The sequence below is a fragment of the Bos mutus genome, chromosome 11 (genome assembly GCF_027580195.1).
Source record: "Bos mutus isolate GX-2022 chromosome 11, NWIPB_WYAK_1.1, whole genome shotgun sequence".
Lineage (NCBI taxonomy): Eukaryota > Metazoa > Chordata > Mammalia > Artiodactyla > Bovidae > Bos > Bos mutus.
In genome coordinates this window covers 8,163,992-8,178,468 of record NC_091627.1, presented here as the reverse complement: position 1 = coordinate 8,178,468, position 14,477 = coordinate 8,163,992, and the positions used below count along the sequence as shown (strand labels likewise).

At 56.2% G+C, this 14,477-nt stretch overlaps 1 protein-coding gene across 8 annotated transcripts in view; it reads left to right on the top strand.

Annotated features, from left to right (window-relative positions):
- Positions 1 to 11,947, top strand: part of SLC25A25 (solute carrier family 25 member 25) — a 36,458-nt gene extending 24,511 nt beyond the window's left edge. For 2 of the 8 annotated variants that reach the window (XM_070378929.1, XM_005908457.3), the window contains exons 2-11: positions 4,152 to 4,278; positions 4,368 to 4,455; positions 5,139 to 5,174; positions 5,447 to 5,558; positions 6,781 to 6,939; positions 8,165 to 8,317; positions 8,663 to 8,770; positions 8,870 to 9,037; positions 9,624 to 9,774; positions 9,877 to 11,947. In XM_070378929.1, coding sequence (XP_070235030.1) covers positions 4,152 to 4,278; positions 4,368 to 4,455; positions 5,139 to 5,174; positions 5,447 to 5,558; positions 6,781 to 6,939; positions 8,165 to 8,317; positions 8,663 to 8,770; positions 8,870 to 9,037; positions 9,624 to 9,774; positions 9,877 to 10,061 — 1,287 coding nt within the window. In that variant the 3' untranslated portion in view covers positions 10,062 to 11,947. Of the gene's footprint in view, positions 1 to 1,566; positions 1,800 to 2,168; positions 3,292 to 3,388; positions 4,024 to 4,151; positions 4,279 to 4,367; positions 4,456 to 5,138; positions 5,175 to 5,446; positions 5,559 to 6,780; positions 6,940 to 8,164; positions 8,318 to 8,662; positions 8,771 to 8,869; positions 9,038 to 9,623; positions 9,775 to 9,876 lie in introns of those variants that run through there. The other 6 variants (XM_070378926.1, XM_005908456.3, XM_070378930.1 and 3 more) reach the window with 5 other exon arrangements.
- Positions 11,948 to 14,477: the final 2,530 nt, after the last annotated feature.

Below are 14,477 nucleotides of genomic sequence, written 5' to 3'. Positions count from 1 at the left end.
GAAGCGCTGAAACATGGGGTTAGCCAAGAAGTTCTTTCGGGTTTTTCTGTAGCCTCTCACAGGAAAGCCAAACGAACTTTTTGGCCAACCCCATAATATAAGTTCCTAAAATCTGTTTTATACTGATGTACATAAGCATCAGCATCTTGTTTTCAGAACCTTTTTCAAGTTCTTAACAAAAAGGTTTTTAGTGAATTTAAGAAGTTCCTTTCACTTTTGTGGATCAACAAATGCTAAAAATCCGTTTTTAACCCATCCCAGTAGTGAGGTTTTGTCTATATTAGGAAGTGGCGCACTGTGGATGGAACAGGAGAGACGGGTTCCTTTTTCATCTCTGTGACGTGGGCTCTTCCTCTGCAGCATGAATCTGACAACTTCAGTGCGAAGGGATGAGGTGGAGGTGGCAGGGGTGGCCCTTAAATAAAGATCAGATCTTGACTCTCCAGGACCTGAGATTTTTTTTTTTCTCATCCTCACCTAAAAGGGATGTTCTAGGGCAGTGTTGTTCAGTGGAACTTTCTGTGGTGATGGAAACGCTCGGTGAATACTTGTGACTGTTAAGCTATGCAACCCATGCAGAAGGAAGTGAATTTTTAATTTCATTTCATTTTGATTTATTTAAAATTGAGGACTTCCTTGGTGGTCCAGTGGTTAAGACCCCCTGCATTGGAGACAAGGGTTCCATCCCTGATTGGGTAACTTAAGATCCCCACATGTCGCAATGCAATAAATTAATGAAAATAAAAATGAAAAATTTCTGTATTGAGCAGCACGGTTCTAAGCTGAAAAGCTCCAATCCACTGAACTTTGGAGTGTTCTGAGTGAACGTGGACTCTGAAAACTACTTCTGTGGGTACTGAGTGAGGCTCAGGCTGACCCTAGATTGGTGCTGCTAAGGCGTCCCCCCAGCACAGTGACCTTAGCCTAGGATGTCCTCTTCCTGCCCACCCCCACCACCACCACGTCAGCCTCTCCACACTTGGTGGGGTCTCCAGGCCAAACCTGCAGAAGGGGTGCTCATGTGCAAGGTGGCCTGGGAAAGAAAGGTCCCTGGAGCCAGCCAGCTCAGGAGCAGCTCCAGGACAGATGAATGAGCCCCCCTACAATCTCATGGGACCCCTCCTAGCATCTCCCTACCACCCCTGACTTTCTGCCCTCACAGCTAAACTGAACCCATTCAGTGAGCCCTGATTTGATCTCTGCCTCCACTAATTTTTCTGATGGAAATGATTTACTAAGGGGAGAAACTACGGTATTGTGTGACGCGTTTGGGGACCTTGTGGAAAAAAACAGGCCAGAGCCAGTTTGTTTGTTTGGAGGGGTTGGCAGCTGGTGGGTGAAGGTTTGTTTGGGGGGCAGGGCCAAATGCGCTGCCTGTCTCGGAAGGGTTAACCGGGGAGCGGGTGACGTCAGTCCTGATCTTCATCCCCTGGCACTGGGGCAGTGCCCGCCTCCTCGCGGGGCTGTGTGCTCATTGGCTGTTGGCTGGAAGTACAGTGAGCAGACTTTTTTTTTTCAATTAAGCCAAAGGGCAGGGCTGAGGCAGCCAATGACAGCTGTGCCCCAGCATATCTTGTGCAAGTGTGCCGGGCCAGGCAGCATTCCCGGCGTCCACGCCGCCTGAAGCAGCTCCCGCCAGCATGCTCTGCCTGTGCCTCTATGTGCCCCTCATCGGGGAGGCCCAGACCGAATTCCAGTACTTCGAGTCCAAGGGGCTTCCTGCCGAGCTGAAGTCCATCTTCAAACTCAGCGTCTTTATCCCCTCCCAGGAGTTCTCCACCTACCGCCAGTGGAAGCAGGTCTGTACTGGGATGCAGAAGGCAGGCAGGCAGGCAGGCATTTCATCAGCGTTGACTCAGCGAAGGCCCGAGCTGGTAGAGAGTCCCATGCCTCCGACTCGCTTGATTTCCAGCCATGCCAGTTTTTCCCCAGCAGGCGCGTGGCTGTAGCCGGCTACAGGGCTGCGTCACGGGAGAGACTGGCTCTCATGTGAATTCCAAGGGAGGCTGGAATTATAGGGGAGGCACTTGTGGAAGAGGGAAAGGAATTTTCTTGCGGAGAGTGGGTGCAGGGCAGTGCAGGGCCAGAAAGTGGGGGCACGGTCTAGCTGCTGCGGGGGTCTTTCTCTGAGCTGGGGGGCAGAGAGGGGGAGGGCAGAGGCCCCTCATTGGAGGCACAGGAGTTGGAACTGTGGCTGCAGAGGCTGGAGGTGACAGGACTGTGCTCTGGGTGAAACAGAACAACAGGCAGGGGTGAGGGGACCTTCCTAGGGGGTCTCTTTGGAGCCAGAGGCAGCAGAGATTATTACCATTTTAAATATGGGGAAACAGCTACAGCGTCTGAGAGGGTCGCCTCCTCCTACAGGGACACCCCAGCTTCGCCGGTCATCAGACCCCTCGCTGTCCCCCGGTTCTCGTTGTGGCAGTGGAGGTCAGAGAGTGTGCAGGGGGTGATGACGTGCTTATCCTAGGAAGGAGACCAGACTAGGGTAGAAGCGAGGGTTTAGACTGTTTGAAACCAGCCGCATGAATATGTCCTTGGGTTGTCTGTACCCCGGCACCCACCCAACAAGGCACATGGATCACATTGGTGCCAGAGCAACGCAGATTCCAGCGAGCTTCGTTCCTCACATTCGCCTCCTCCCTAAATGACATGCAGGTTCTACTTCCACTCCTCTCATAAAGCTAGGATGATTACCTGTACGTAATCTGTGTCATTCTTGGTGGAGAGCAGAAATGCCTGCAGGAAATTAACCCGAGTCCAGAGAGTTGATAGAACATGTACCAGCGTCTGTCTCACATTTCAGTCACACCCCTGAGCTGGTCTTTGGATCATGTTAAGTGACACAGTATCTGGAGAGGACCAGCTAGCCAATGATCCATCAATTTCCAAATCCACTAGCTCAGAAGACTTGGAAACCCACAGTGGTTTGTGGATAGAGGATGTTATTTCTCACTGAGAGAACTGGGCAACACGAGGAGACTATAGCCATTTTCCTTAGGAGATTTTTCGGTCCTAGTTTTGGGGTGTTGCTGGGTTGGAGTGATTCATGTATGTTCCCCACCTTCTTGAGATTAACCTTTACAATGGCAGCAGGCTCTCCCAATGGGGAGGTGACTGGAATCCAGCAGGCCTGGCTTGAATGCCGCCTACCACTTCCCTAGCTGCATGACCTTGGATAAATTACTTAGCCCTCAGAACTTCTGTTCTGACTCTGACTCTGAAAAGTGAGGGGAATGCTAGACCCCCACCTCTTAGAGCTATTTACAAGGATTCACCGGGCTACTCAAGGTAGAGCATTTAGCAGGACCTGGGGCACAAGCCAAGTGCTTGTGCTTTTGTGGAGAACTTCCAGTTGCTGAGCATCCAGAACGGGCTGCAGTGCTTGAACCAAGCTCATCTCTAAGCGCAGGTGCAGATTTCTGGACCCTCACTGCCAAGGAAGGGGTCTCTTAAAGGCCCCTTGGGTTACCGAACTATTCCTGAGTCAAGCTGCCCTGCTTTCCAGGGCCTGGTTAATAAGGAAGCTGAGGTTGGTTACAGCATCTGGCTCCCCCGAGATCTGAGACAGTCAGCGCCTTCGAGCTCAGGCCCAAAAATAGTTCCTGTGGGTCGTAGCACTTCCCCAGCCTCCACAGTTCTCTCTGACGGCGTCTCCACCAAGCAGGCATTGGCAGGGGCCAGCTCTGCCCTGTACCTTTACCCGGGTCGCCCCCAACTGTTCTTGGGCCAGTGCCACTTTTAAGGATAAAAGCGCCAGCTGCAGAGTTTCTGCTGAAATCTGGAGCTCCGGGGCCACCCTGCATGTGGGCAGAGGGCATGTGGGGCTGAGCCCTGACCCCAGGGACAGTGCCGCAGGGAGCCGAGCAGCTAACCTGGTGAAACCAGAAAGGCTCAAGCCCACCACTGTCGGCCTCTGTCTGAAGGGCTTCCCTCGGGGACTGGTTTTTTTCCCTTGTCGATCGCGAGGGAAGCATGGCCGGCCCTCGGGCATCCAGCCGGTGACCCTGGGAGTGGAGGAGGGCAAGTGTCTCGGGTCACTGGGCCACCTCATGGATGAGCCGTTGTTTTCCCAAGGACGGGGCACCACAGGCGGGAGAAGCTGGTGTTTGAGCCCAGGGATGAAACCTTTCTTTTCTTTTCTTTTCTAGAAAATCGTACAAGCTGGCGACAAAGACCTGGATGGGCAGCTAGACTTCGAAGAGTTCGTCCACTATCTCCAAGATCACGAGAAGAAACTGAGGCTGGTGTTCAAGAGTTTGGACAAAAAGAATGATGGTGAGCATTGTCCCGGGGCCAGCAGCTGCCCGGCAGTCCTGGGTCTCTGCACCAGGCTGGCCCCAGGTTCATGGCCTTTGTTGTTCCAGGGCGGATCGACGCCCAGGAGATCATGCAGTCCCTGCGGGACCTGGGGGTCAAGATATCTGAGCAGCAGGCAGAAAAAATCCTCAAGAGGTGAGTGCGTGCGTAACCAGTCCCTTGGTTTGCTTTAACAAAAATGTGACGAGAGAAAGATTCTTGGACTTGCTGCACAGTGCCATTCATTGTATTAACCCTGTTTCCATGAACTTTGGCTCCTGGTGGTTGGAAGGGATGAATAAGTAACCCCTCCCAGAGACTAGCCACTCCCCAGGGTCCAGGTCAGCTCCCAGTGGAAGAATCACAAATCCCCGGGCAGGGTGCCCAACGCCAGCCACTCTCGAAGAGAAAAGACTAGTGGGGAGATTTCAGTAGGTGGAAGGCGAGCAAGGAATACTCTTCTCTGCCTGGTCGTGCAGGGAGGGGCAGGGCTCACAGGGCCGCCCTCCAGTGAGGGGAACTTCCTCTTAACTTCAAGCTCAGATGCACTGCCCCGAAAGTCAGCCCCAGGCAAATGGTGATCCTTGGGCTGGGAACTCCCACCAGAGCAGCCCCCGCAGTCGCTTCCTGTCCTCCCCACCCTCCTTAAGTCCTGGGGGGCCCAAAGCCAGCTGGCAGGCAGGTAGGGATGGCGGCCCCTGGCCCTCGCTCCCCTCACCTGCCGAGCGCCTCCTCACGCCATGCTGTGCCGTGTGCTTGCCTCACTAACCTCCGCTCAGAGCACTTATTGGTGTTGTTTTTCCTCTCTCCTCTGCATCCTCCTTTTGTCTGTCTGTCAGAATACGAACGGGCCACTTCTGGGGCCCTGTCACCTAGTAAGTATCCGTGTCACCCTGGGGACCTCTTCCTGCCTCCTTAACTTCTGTGCCTGATCAGATCGGGGTGCTCGTGGGCCATTACATCCCCATGTCTGTGCCAAGTGGGGTGTGGAGCCACCTGGCCCCTTCTCCTCCAGGGCAGGGGCACCTTCCGTGGTCTCCTGGTGGCCACGCGCCTGCCCTCGGCTCCCCTGGAGGTCGGTAGGGGTGGGTTGTGGCTGACAGATGGGGCCTGCGTCCACGTGGGTGACCGGGCATGTGTCTTACAGCATGGACAAAAATGGCACGATGACCATCGACTGGAACGAGTGGCGAGACTATCACCTCCTGCACCCCGTGGAGAACATCCCTGAGATCATCCTCTACTGGAAGCACTCCACGGTGAGTCCGTCCGCCCAGCACCAGCCCCCATCCTGCTGGGGGTTCCCGGCCTGCCGCCTCTTCCGCAGCAGGGCTGTTCACTCCTCTGCCAGCCCTCCAGGTGCTCCCTCCGTCTCCCACGTGCCAGCCAACCTAAACGGCCCCGCCCATTCCCCAAACACGGATTCCCTCTGCCAGAAAGGGTACCCTCCTGTCACCCCCGTTGCTGCCCAGTCTTCAGGGTCCACCCCTCTCGCTGAGCCCTCTGGTTTTCGCAAAGCTTCCTGGGAGGCAGTGGGAGCTGCCCAATAAAGATCAAATAGCTGAGCTGTTAAGTCTCCCCCCTCCCCCACCCCAGTTTTTATGTCATTTCTCTCTGTGGCAAAACAATGCCTCCCCACTGCCACACACATACAGCTCTTTCACCTCTGATCAGAAGCACACAGCACCCTCCGTGGTGGTGGCCCCGTTGACCCCCTGCCCGCGTGCCCCCTCCATGCACAAGCATCCCTTTCTGCTGCTCCTTGCTGAGTGCCCTCTGGTTGCAGTCCTAGCACCATCCCAGGCCACCAGCTCTAAGAGGGGAGGCCACAGGCGCCCCTCCTCCTCCGTCTCCCTCAGTGCCCTCAGGGGACGCCTGGCATCTTTGTGGGGTAGAATTAAGCAGACACCCCATGGGTAGGAGCCGGCTGCCCCCCAGGCTGGGCCTGTGCCCCCCGGGCTTGGAGCAGAACTGGCTCTGCCAGCTACCCCAGGGGAGAGGGCGCCTCTCATGCAGCACAGCCCTCTCGTGTTTGCAGAAGCCTTGCATAACTCTCTGCCGGCGCGATCCGGTTACTCTTCGGGTTTCAGAAGAATTTTTACCCCGGTTACACATCGTGTTTCAGAAGAATTTTTACCCCTGACTTGATCCTTTGAGCACAGCCAGCCTGGCAATCCTCAGCTGAAATGCCTTTGTAAGCTGTTCTTGCAGGAGCCCCTGGTGGCATCTGGACAGGCTGTCCTCCTGGTTTTGTACCCGCATTTTTCCAGCTCTGCTTTCAGACCCTAACCTCGGCCTCTCTCTTCGAGGCCACAGACGGCGCAGAGCTTTGCCACTCCGCAGAGTGGGAGTGGGGTGGGGTGTGCAGACGGCGGTGGTTGCATTTTAGACAGTGGAGGCAGTAGACCTAGCTGGCGGCCGGTAGTTCAGCCAGAAGCTTGGGGAGCCTGCTTGATTTATCGGTGTTGGCATTCCTCACAGATCTTTGATGTGGGTGAGAATCTGACAGTCCCCGATGAGTTCACGGTGGAGGAGAGGCAGACGGGGATGTGGTGGAGGCACCTGGTGGCCGGCGGTGGGGCGGGGGCCGTATCGAGAACCTGCACGGCCCCCCTGGACAGACTCAAGGTGGTCATGCAGGTATGTGCGCAGGAAGACGGGCCCTGAGCCGCCTGTTTTCTCCTTGGGTTCTTTGGTCGGTGGCTTCCCTGCCCTTGTCTGGGGCCCTACTCTGGGCCCATACCTTTCTTAAGTCAGATTGGAGTTACTGCTCAGACCATGGTGACATTAGATCCTGGCCCAGGTGACCTTTTGCATTGCTGATCTAATTTTATCTGAGGCTCTTAAGCCAGGAGTCACATTACAGGGCTGTAATGTGGGCAGCTGACCCCGGTGAGAACTGGGGTGTGGCAGGAACCTGTCGCCTTACGTACATCTTATGTAGACCACTGCATGGGGAGCTGTGCAAGCTGCTCCTTGCACCTGGCCCAGACACTAGTCCCCTGGCCGAGTGCCTGATTCCAAGTCCACAGGGCAGAGATAAGCCGAACGCACGTCAGGGGCAGGGTTGTGAAATCGACCTGCCTGAGGACACACCATTGGACTTCAGTGTCATCTGAACAGTGGCCAGTCACCCGCTTGTTCCCTGACTGGTGTTCTGGCATTTTTTAATGCCAGGAACCCTGCTCAGAAAAGGTGTCAGCCTTTCCCTGCCCTCCTTTCCCTGCCTTGGTTCAAGGCCTATGGACAGAAGAAGGTGCCAAATCAGAGAGATGGAGTGGTTTGGGCAGAGGAGCTCTGGGCCTGGGACCCGATCCGGGGTCCTACCCTCCCATCTGAGTGACCATGAGCACTTCCCTTCACTCCCAGGACTTCTATTCCTCTGGAAACTAAGAGGCTCGAACCAGTTGCATTGTCAGTTTGTTTTTCTTCCCCAAATCCCCAGGAATGCTGTAGAGATGAAAGGCTGTCCTTGGATGAAATGACTAAGGCTGGGAATGCGTTCAATTAATGGGAGTAGGAGAGGGGTCATGGGTAGGGGGCACGTAGATTGGCTGGTCTGATGATGGTTGAACCTTATTATGGGTTCCTGGAAGCTCCTCTGTACTTTTATGTATGCTTGAAAGTTTTTCCGTAATAAAAAGTTCAATTTTTTTTTTTAAGTAGTCCTCATGGAGGTGTAAGAGGTGTTTAGCACGGTGTTGGCATATAAACGTTGGGTGCACAGCCACATTTGACCCTCAGGGTGCTGAGTTGGTCTAAGGCACTGGAGGGCAGAGCCGTGCCTGCCGACCTCCCACCTTGGTAAAGGTCAGACGACGGCGGCTCGCTGTGGCTGCTCCCGACCTCTTGTCCTTCCCCCCAGGTCCACGCCTCCCGCAGCAACAACATGTGCATCGTGGGTGGGTTCACGCAGATGATTCGAGAAGGAGGGGCCCGATCACTCTGGCGGGGCAATGGCATCAACGTCCTCAAAATCGCCCCCGAGTCGGCCATCAAATTCATGGCCTATGAGCAGGTGAGGACCTGGCTCTCCAGGAAGAGTCGCACCTCGGCAGCTGCATCCTGAGCACCCCGGGGACAAGGTCCCTGCCCTGCTGATCCCCTGGAACCCGGAGCCAGGCCTTGAACCTGAGGGACAGCCAGGCCAGGTGGGGGGTGGAGAGGCCTGGGTCTGACCCCTGCACTGCCCCACTAGCCTGTTCCACTGGGGGCCAGTGCCTGCCTTCTCTGGGCAGCATCGAAAGTCCCAGGGACACCAGGTCTCGGTTAAACCTGATCGGCTCCGGGAGGACGGGCGGGGCGGCAACAGGTGTGCTGGTCTCCAGCAGAGGGGTTTCAGTTTGTTGGCTCTTTATTCCAGATCAAACGTCTCATTGGGAGTGACCAGGAGACTCTGAGGATTCACGAGAGGCTCGTGGCAGGGTCCTTGGCAGGGGCCATCGCCCAGAGTAGTATCTACCCGATGGAGGTGAGGGCCATGTCAGTGCCGGGGCGGGCAGCCCGTGTTGGGGTGGGCCGGCGGACTGGGCCCTGCTCACGCTTCCATCACCCGCCCTGGGCTCTGCAGGTCCTGAAGACCCGGATGGCCCTGCGCAAGACAGGCCAGTACTCGGGCATGTTGGACTGTGCCAGGAAGATCCTGGCCCGAGAGGGCATGGCCGCCTTCTACAAAGGCTATGTCCCCAACATGCTGGGCATCATCCCCTACGCTGGCATAGACTTGGCCGTCTACGAGGTGAGGCCCTCTGGAGGACTCAGGCCCCTTGAGCGGCAGGAGAGATTCAGAAACCCCCTGCTGGCCATGTGTCATCCCTCCCCAGCCACCTCCCCCCATTATCTCCTTCCAAATTCCTTTGTCCCTTGCAAGGGGTCTCCTGTCACACTGCCTGCCCATGGCAGCCCCCAAGTTCTGTACCCTAGGGGCTTGGCCGACAGATCTGGAGAGCGCGATGCCCTGGGGGCTCCCTGGGCCTCTGCAGGCTCCAGAGCTCAGGGGTCCAGGCCTCCGAGGAAAAGAAGGGGTTGCTGCCCCTGCTTCCCGCCACCCCTCACCCCCCCACCCCATCCTATCTGGGAATCCCCAGTGACAGCAGAAACAAAGGGCAGGCCGTTCAGGAGCGCAGCCAGCCCCCAGGGCCAGCCCAGGCCAAGTGAGTTGGGTTACTGTGGCCTTGCGGATCCCATCCATGTGACCAGGCAGCGCCTCCTATGTGGATCCGATATCTGCCCCCAACCCCGCCGTCTCTCACTGTCTCTCAGGCTTTTCCTTCCTGGGGCCTGCAGGCACTTCAGCTCATCCCTGCCCCCCTGTACCTTTGCAGACACTCAAGAATGCCTGGCTGCAGCGCTATGCAGTGAACAGTGCAGACCCTGGTGTGTTTGTGCTCCTGGCCTGTGGCACCATGTCCAGCACCTGTGGCCAGCTGGCCAGCTACCCACTGGCCCTGGTCAGGACCCGGATGCAGGCCCAAGGTAAGGCCAGTCGGCCCCCAGGGCCCCATCTCCCCTGGGGCAGGTTGGGATGTAGGGAGGAGCCGGCGAAAGGCCCCTGACAGGTGGCGTCTCTCACTGCAGCCTCCATGGAGGGTGCTCCCGAGGTGACCATGAGCAGCCTCTTCAAACAGATTCTGCGGACCGAGGGGGCCTTCGGCCTGTACCGGGGGCTGGCCCCCAACTTCATGAAGGTGATCCCGGCCGTGAGCATCAGCTACGTGGTGTACGAGAACCTGAAGATCACCCTGGGCGTGCAGTCGCGGTGACAGGCGGGGGGCCAGCCGCCCGTGCAGACTCCCTGATCCCGGGCTTCCAGCCCTGGGATGTGTAGCCATCTCATTCTGTGAATGTACCAACACTACGCTGACTGAAGCCAAGCTGTGAAAACCCTGGGATGCGACCGCAAGTTGGGGGGACAGAGCTGGCAGGCCACCGGGTGCGTCCTGCTGACCCCGGCCGACCCGCGTGTCCATTCCAGGGAGGACCTGTGAGTGTTCCTCAGGGCCCAGGGCTCAGCAGGACATGGGCCCGAGCGCTTGGGGGCTGAACGCTGCCCAGGGGCGCCTGCGGAAGAGCAGGGCTGGGAGGCCGGCTTCATCCTCCCATCGCATCCTCGCAGCTGGACCATTGGCGTGGGCCGTCTTCTGGCCTGCTGCGCGTCTTCCCCGGGGGGCCCACCTCGCTTCCTTCCTCGCTGCTGTTTTCAATGGTAGGAGGAGGGCCCCCGGCCCTCTCCCCACACTGCTTCTCTCCCCTCAGTCAGTGGGGAAGGGTAGTTGTACCTGAAACCTGAGCCCAGATTCCCAACTGGCCGCTCTGCCGCTGGCTGGCTGGTGCAGGGAAGAGGGCTTCCAAGCTGCCCAGCAGGTGGGCACCTGGATGCACGTGTGCATGATGGGGGCCAGGCTGCCTGGCGCATGGCTTCACAGGTCCTGGACCCCAGAGAGCCTCTGCTCCCTGCCGCTGAGGGGGGCTCGTGAGGCTCTGAGCTGGGCCCGGACTCTGTCAGGACTGGCACCAGCTCAGAACCAAGTCCCTCTGCCCCGCTGGCATGAGGGCAGTGGGGATCGTGTTGAAGCAGGAAGGGCCATGTCTGCCCTGCGTCTGCATGCCCTGGCGAGAGAAGGAAAAGGTGTTCAAGGCCTTAATAATTACGTATCATTGGAAGAAGGGTTTTGTTCAGAAAGAGAAGCTGAACAAATGTGCAGGTTCTGGTCTTCCAGAAGGAAGACAGAGAGCCGACGGCTTGGCTGACCTCATTTAAGTCTGTTTCTGATGCCCCTGGGGACTCGCGTCCGATCCCCACGGGGCCAGGTGGGACCACTTCACATTCCGCTGATGCAATGTGTCACACTGCTTGGAGCCTATTTATTTTGTATTTATTTGAACAGAGTTACGTCCTAACTATTTTTATAGATTTGTTTGATTAATAGCCTGTCATTTTCAAGTTCATTTTTTATTCATATTTATGTTCCTGGTGGATTGTACCTTCCCGGCCCCCGTGAGGTGGGGTGGGGGGAGGGACCAGGGGGCCGTGGGCGTGACCCTCGTGCCTGTCCAAAGAAATTCCTCTCTGAACTGGTGACAGAAAAAAGGCAAAGAAGGCAGAAAGGCCCTGACCGCAGAGAGACGGGCCCTTGGCAGGTCGGGGGGTGAGAGGGCCAGCACCCAGGAAGCCTTAGGAGTTGAGGGTTTGATCAGGGGGCGGGAAGAGGGAGGGAAACTCCCACTCCATTGAAGATGGAAGTCCAAATCGTTTCTTGGACTGGGGAGGGATTTCTTTATTTTCCCCCCTTTTTGAAGGATAGGGCAGTGAGGTACCTATCACTGTGAGTTTGGGGGTGAGGGCCGGAGGAGAAGGCCACCAGCTCCCCCCGCCATCCCCTGTGAAGCGGGCTCCCTCTGTCCTGGCCACCACCCCCCAACCCGCTCCTCCTGCTCAATAATGCTGGTCTCTGTGCAAGTGCACGGCCATACTTCCATTCACCAGAATAGCCCGATAAGGACAATTCAAATAGGATGCAAAGATCAATGCAAAAATTACTGTTATATATAAATAGAGTTATAACTGGAATTGGTGACAAAGCAAATTAAGAAAGAATTGGGAGTTGTCATTTAAAACAGCCTTCTAATAAAGTTGTTTAAGAGCTGATGACAGAGTCATGCTTTTGCTGACCTGGGCTTGGGTGGCACGGGGCTGTCGCCACGTTAGAATATTGTGTCACTCAAGTCCCTTAGGTCGTGTCCGACTCTCTGTGACCCCAGGCTCTCTGTAGCCCGCCAGGCTCCTTTGTCCATGGGATTCTCCAGGCAGGAATACTGGAATGGGTTGGCATTTCCTTCAGGGGATCTTCCTGGACCAGGGATCAAACCCACGTCTCCTGCCCTGGCAGGTGGATTCTTTACCACTGAGCCACCAGGGAAGCCTACATGTTAGAGTGCAAATCCATTTGTCTCATCAGAGGACATGAGAAAACTTCCCCCTCCCCTCACACAGAGCAGCTCCCCGTTCCAGGCTTCTCAAGGCACCCCCTCTTTAGAATGGATGTTTGTTGGCTTTGGGGTGCTCCGACAGGTCGCCAGTGCCCCGGAAGTTGCTGTATCTGGAGGTCCTTCCTCGGCCCTCACCTGATTCAGCCTATCCAGGGCAGAGCTGATCCCTCAATGCTGCTGGAAGCCCCTCCTAACTCCTCTTCCTCTCTCAAACTTGCTGGCTGCCCCTCTCCAGCCGCAGAGTTGGTTCCCCCCCGTCCCTCTGGGGGGCCCCCAACACTCTTTTTTGCTTTGTGGAAACGGAGTGTTTGCAGCCGTACTTCCAGCACCTAAGACCGTGCCCAGTGCAAAGAAGTATTCATTAAACAACAACACACCCCAGTCCCCCAGCAAGCCCTGGGTGCCACTGGTAGGGGTGCGGTGGAGCAGTGTACTATGAAGCAGCTTAGGGAATGTGCCAGGGGGCTCTGGCTTTCAGAGGCCGTAAGGGAGCACAAGAGTGTGCCTCGTGTGTGAAATGCATATGCCACTTGTGCTGGTCTCAACAGGGGCCACTCCACACCCCCCAAATTTATGTCCTTTGGGAACTTCAGATGTCGCTTAATTTGGAGACAGGGTTTTTGCAGAAGTGTTCAAGTCAAGATGGGGTCGTCCTGGGCGAGGGTGGGCCCTAAGTCCAAAGACTGAAGAAGAAGGAAATCTGGACGTGGAGGAGCGCCGTGTGAATGAATGGCGTGATGAATCCACATGTCAGACACCAAGGGTGTCTGAGGCGAGGGGAGAGGCAGCCACACTTTCTGCCTCAGACCCTCCAGAAGGAGCCAAACCGCTGACACCAGGGTTTCTGGCTTCTGGCCTCCCGCACTGAGAGAATTCCATTCCATTGTTTTCCGCCATCCAAGTTCAGGGTGGTTTGTTACAGCTAGGAAAGTAACACGCCATTTGCGTCACCTTGTTACCAGGGCAACGGGCATAAACCCGTTTCCCAACCACTGGGTACCCCCAGCCGCCCCATCCGGGCTTCTCCTTGGGACGGTGGCCGGGTCCCACGTTCCCAGGTGCTCGGTCCCACTCACTGGGAGAGCGGCTCCTCCAGCACAGAAGTTCGCTTTGGGAGGCGGGTGACAATATTGGTCACCAAGCCAACCTTTCTGTGGTTACCGCCTTTGTTCCTAATCCCCTCCTTCCAATCTTATTATTTAGTTGGCTGCCCCTGGTCTTAGTTGCAGCACGCAGGATCTTTTAGTTGCAGCATGGGAGAGCTAGTTCCCTGACCTGGAATCGAACCCAGTGCCCTTGCTTTGAGAGCACAGTCTCAGCCCCTGGACCAGGGGAGTCTCCTCCATCCAGTCTTTAATCACATGTCACCTTCTTACGGAGGCTTTCCCTGGCCATCTTACAGGGGCAGCCCTGTTCCCTCCACAGCCCAGTTCATTCACCACCCCGTTTGTTTCTCTCCCTTGTACTTCTCACGACCAACTAGAGGATCGACTTTCTCATATGCTGTTCCCAGTACATGCCCTGCACCCACTACAGGCCTAACGAGTAGTTCGTCATTGGATAAAATCCATGCACGCGTCCTGTCATGTGGGAAGCAGAATTACATCCCCTCCCAAAGACATGCATGTCCTAATCCCCAGAACCAGTGCATTAGGTGGCAAGGCAAACAAAGGCTAATTAAGGTAACAGATGGAATTAAGTTTGCCAATCAGTTGACCTTCAAACAGGGAGAGAGAGTAGCCTGGATTATCCAGGTGGACCCAGGATCACAAGATGCTTCTTGTGGGAGAGGAAGGTAGGGAGAGAGCCAGGGAGACTGGACAAAGGACTCAGCCGGAGCCGCTTGCTTTGAAGATGGAGGAAGGAGCCCCGAGTTAAAGACTCCTGTGGCCTCTAGAAACTGGAAAAGGCAAGGTCGAGTCTCCCAGAAAACCTCCAGAAGGAACGCTGCCTTGAGGACGACCTTGACTTCAGCCCAGTGAGACACACTCCAGACTTCCGACCTCCAGACGCGCCTTGGGAGGGCTGTTGGGAAGTTGAAACGAGACAGGAAACGGAAATGGCCGGTCCTTAAACACTTGCAGTACCCTGGCCCCATCCTGGATTCCAAACACAGAGTAATTTCCCCTAAATGCTTTTTCATTCCACTCCTCCCCTGCCTCCCCGCCCCCACCCCCCGCCCCCACTGA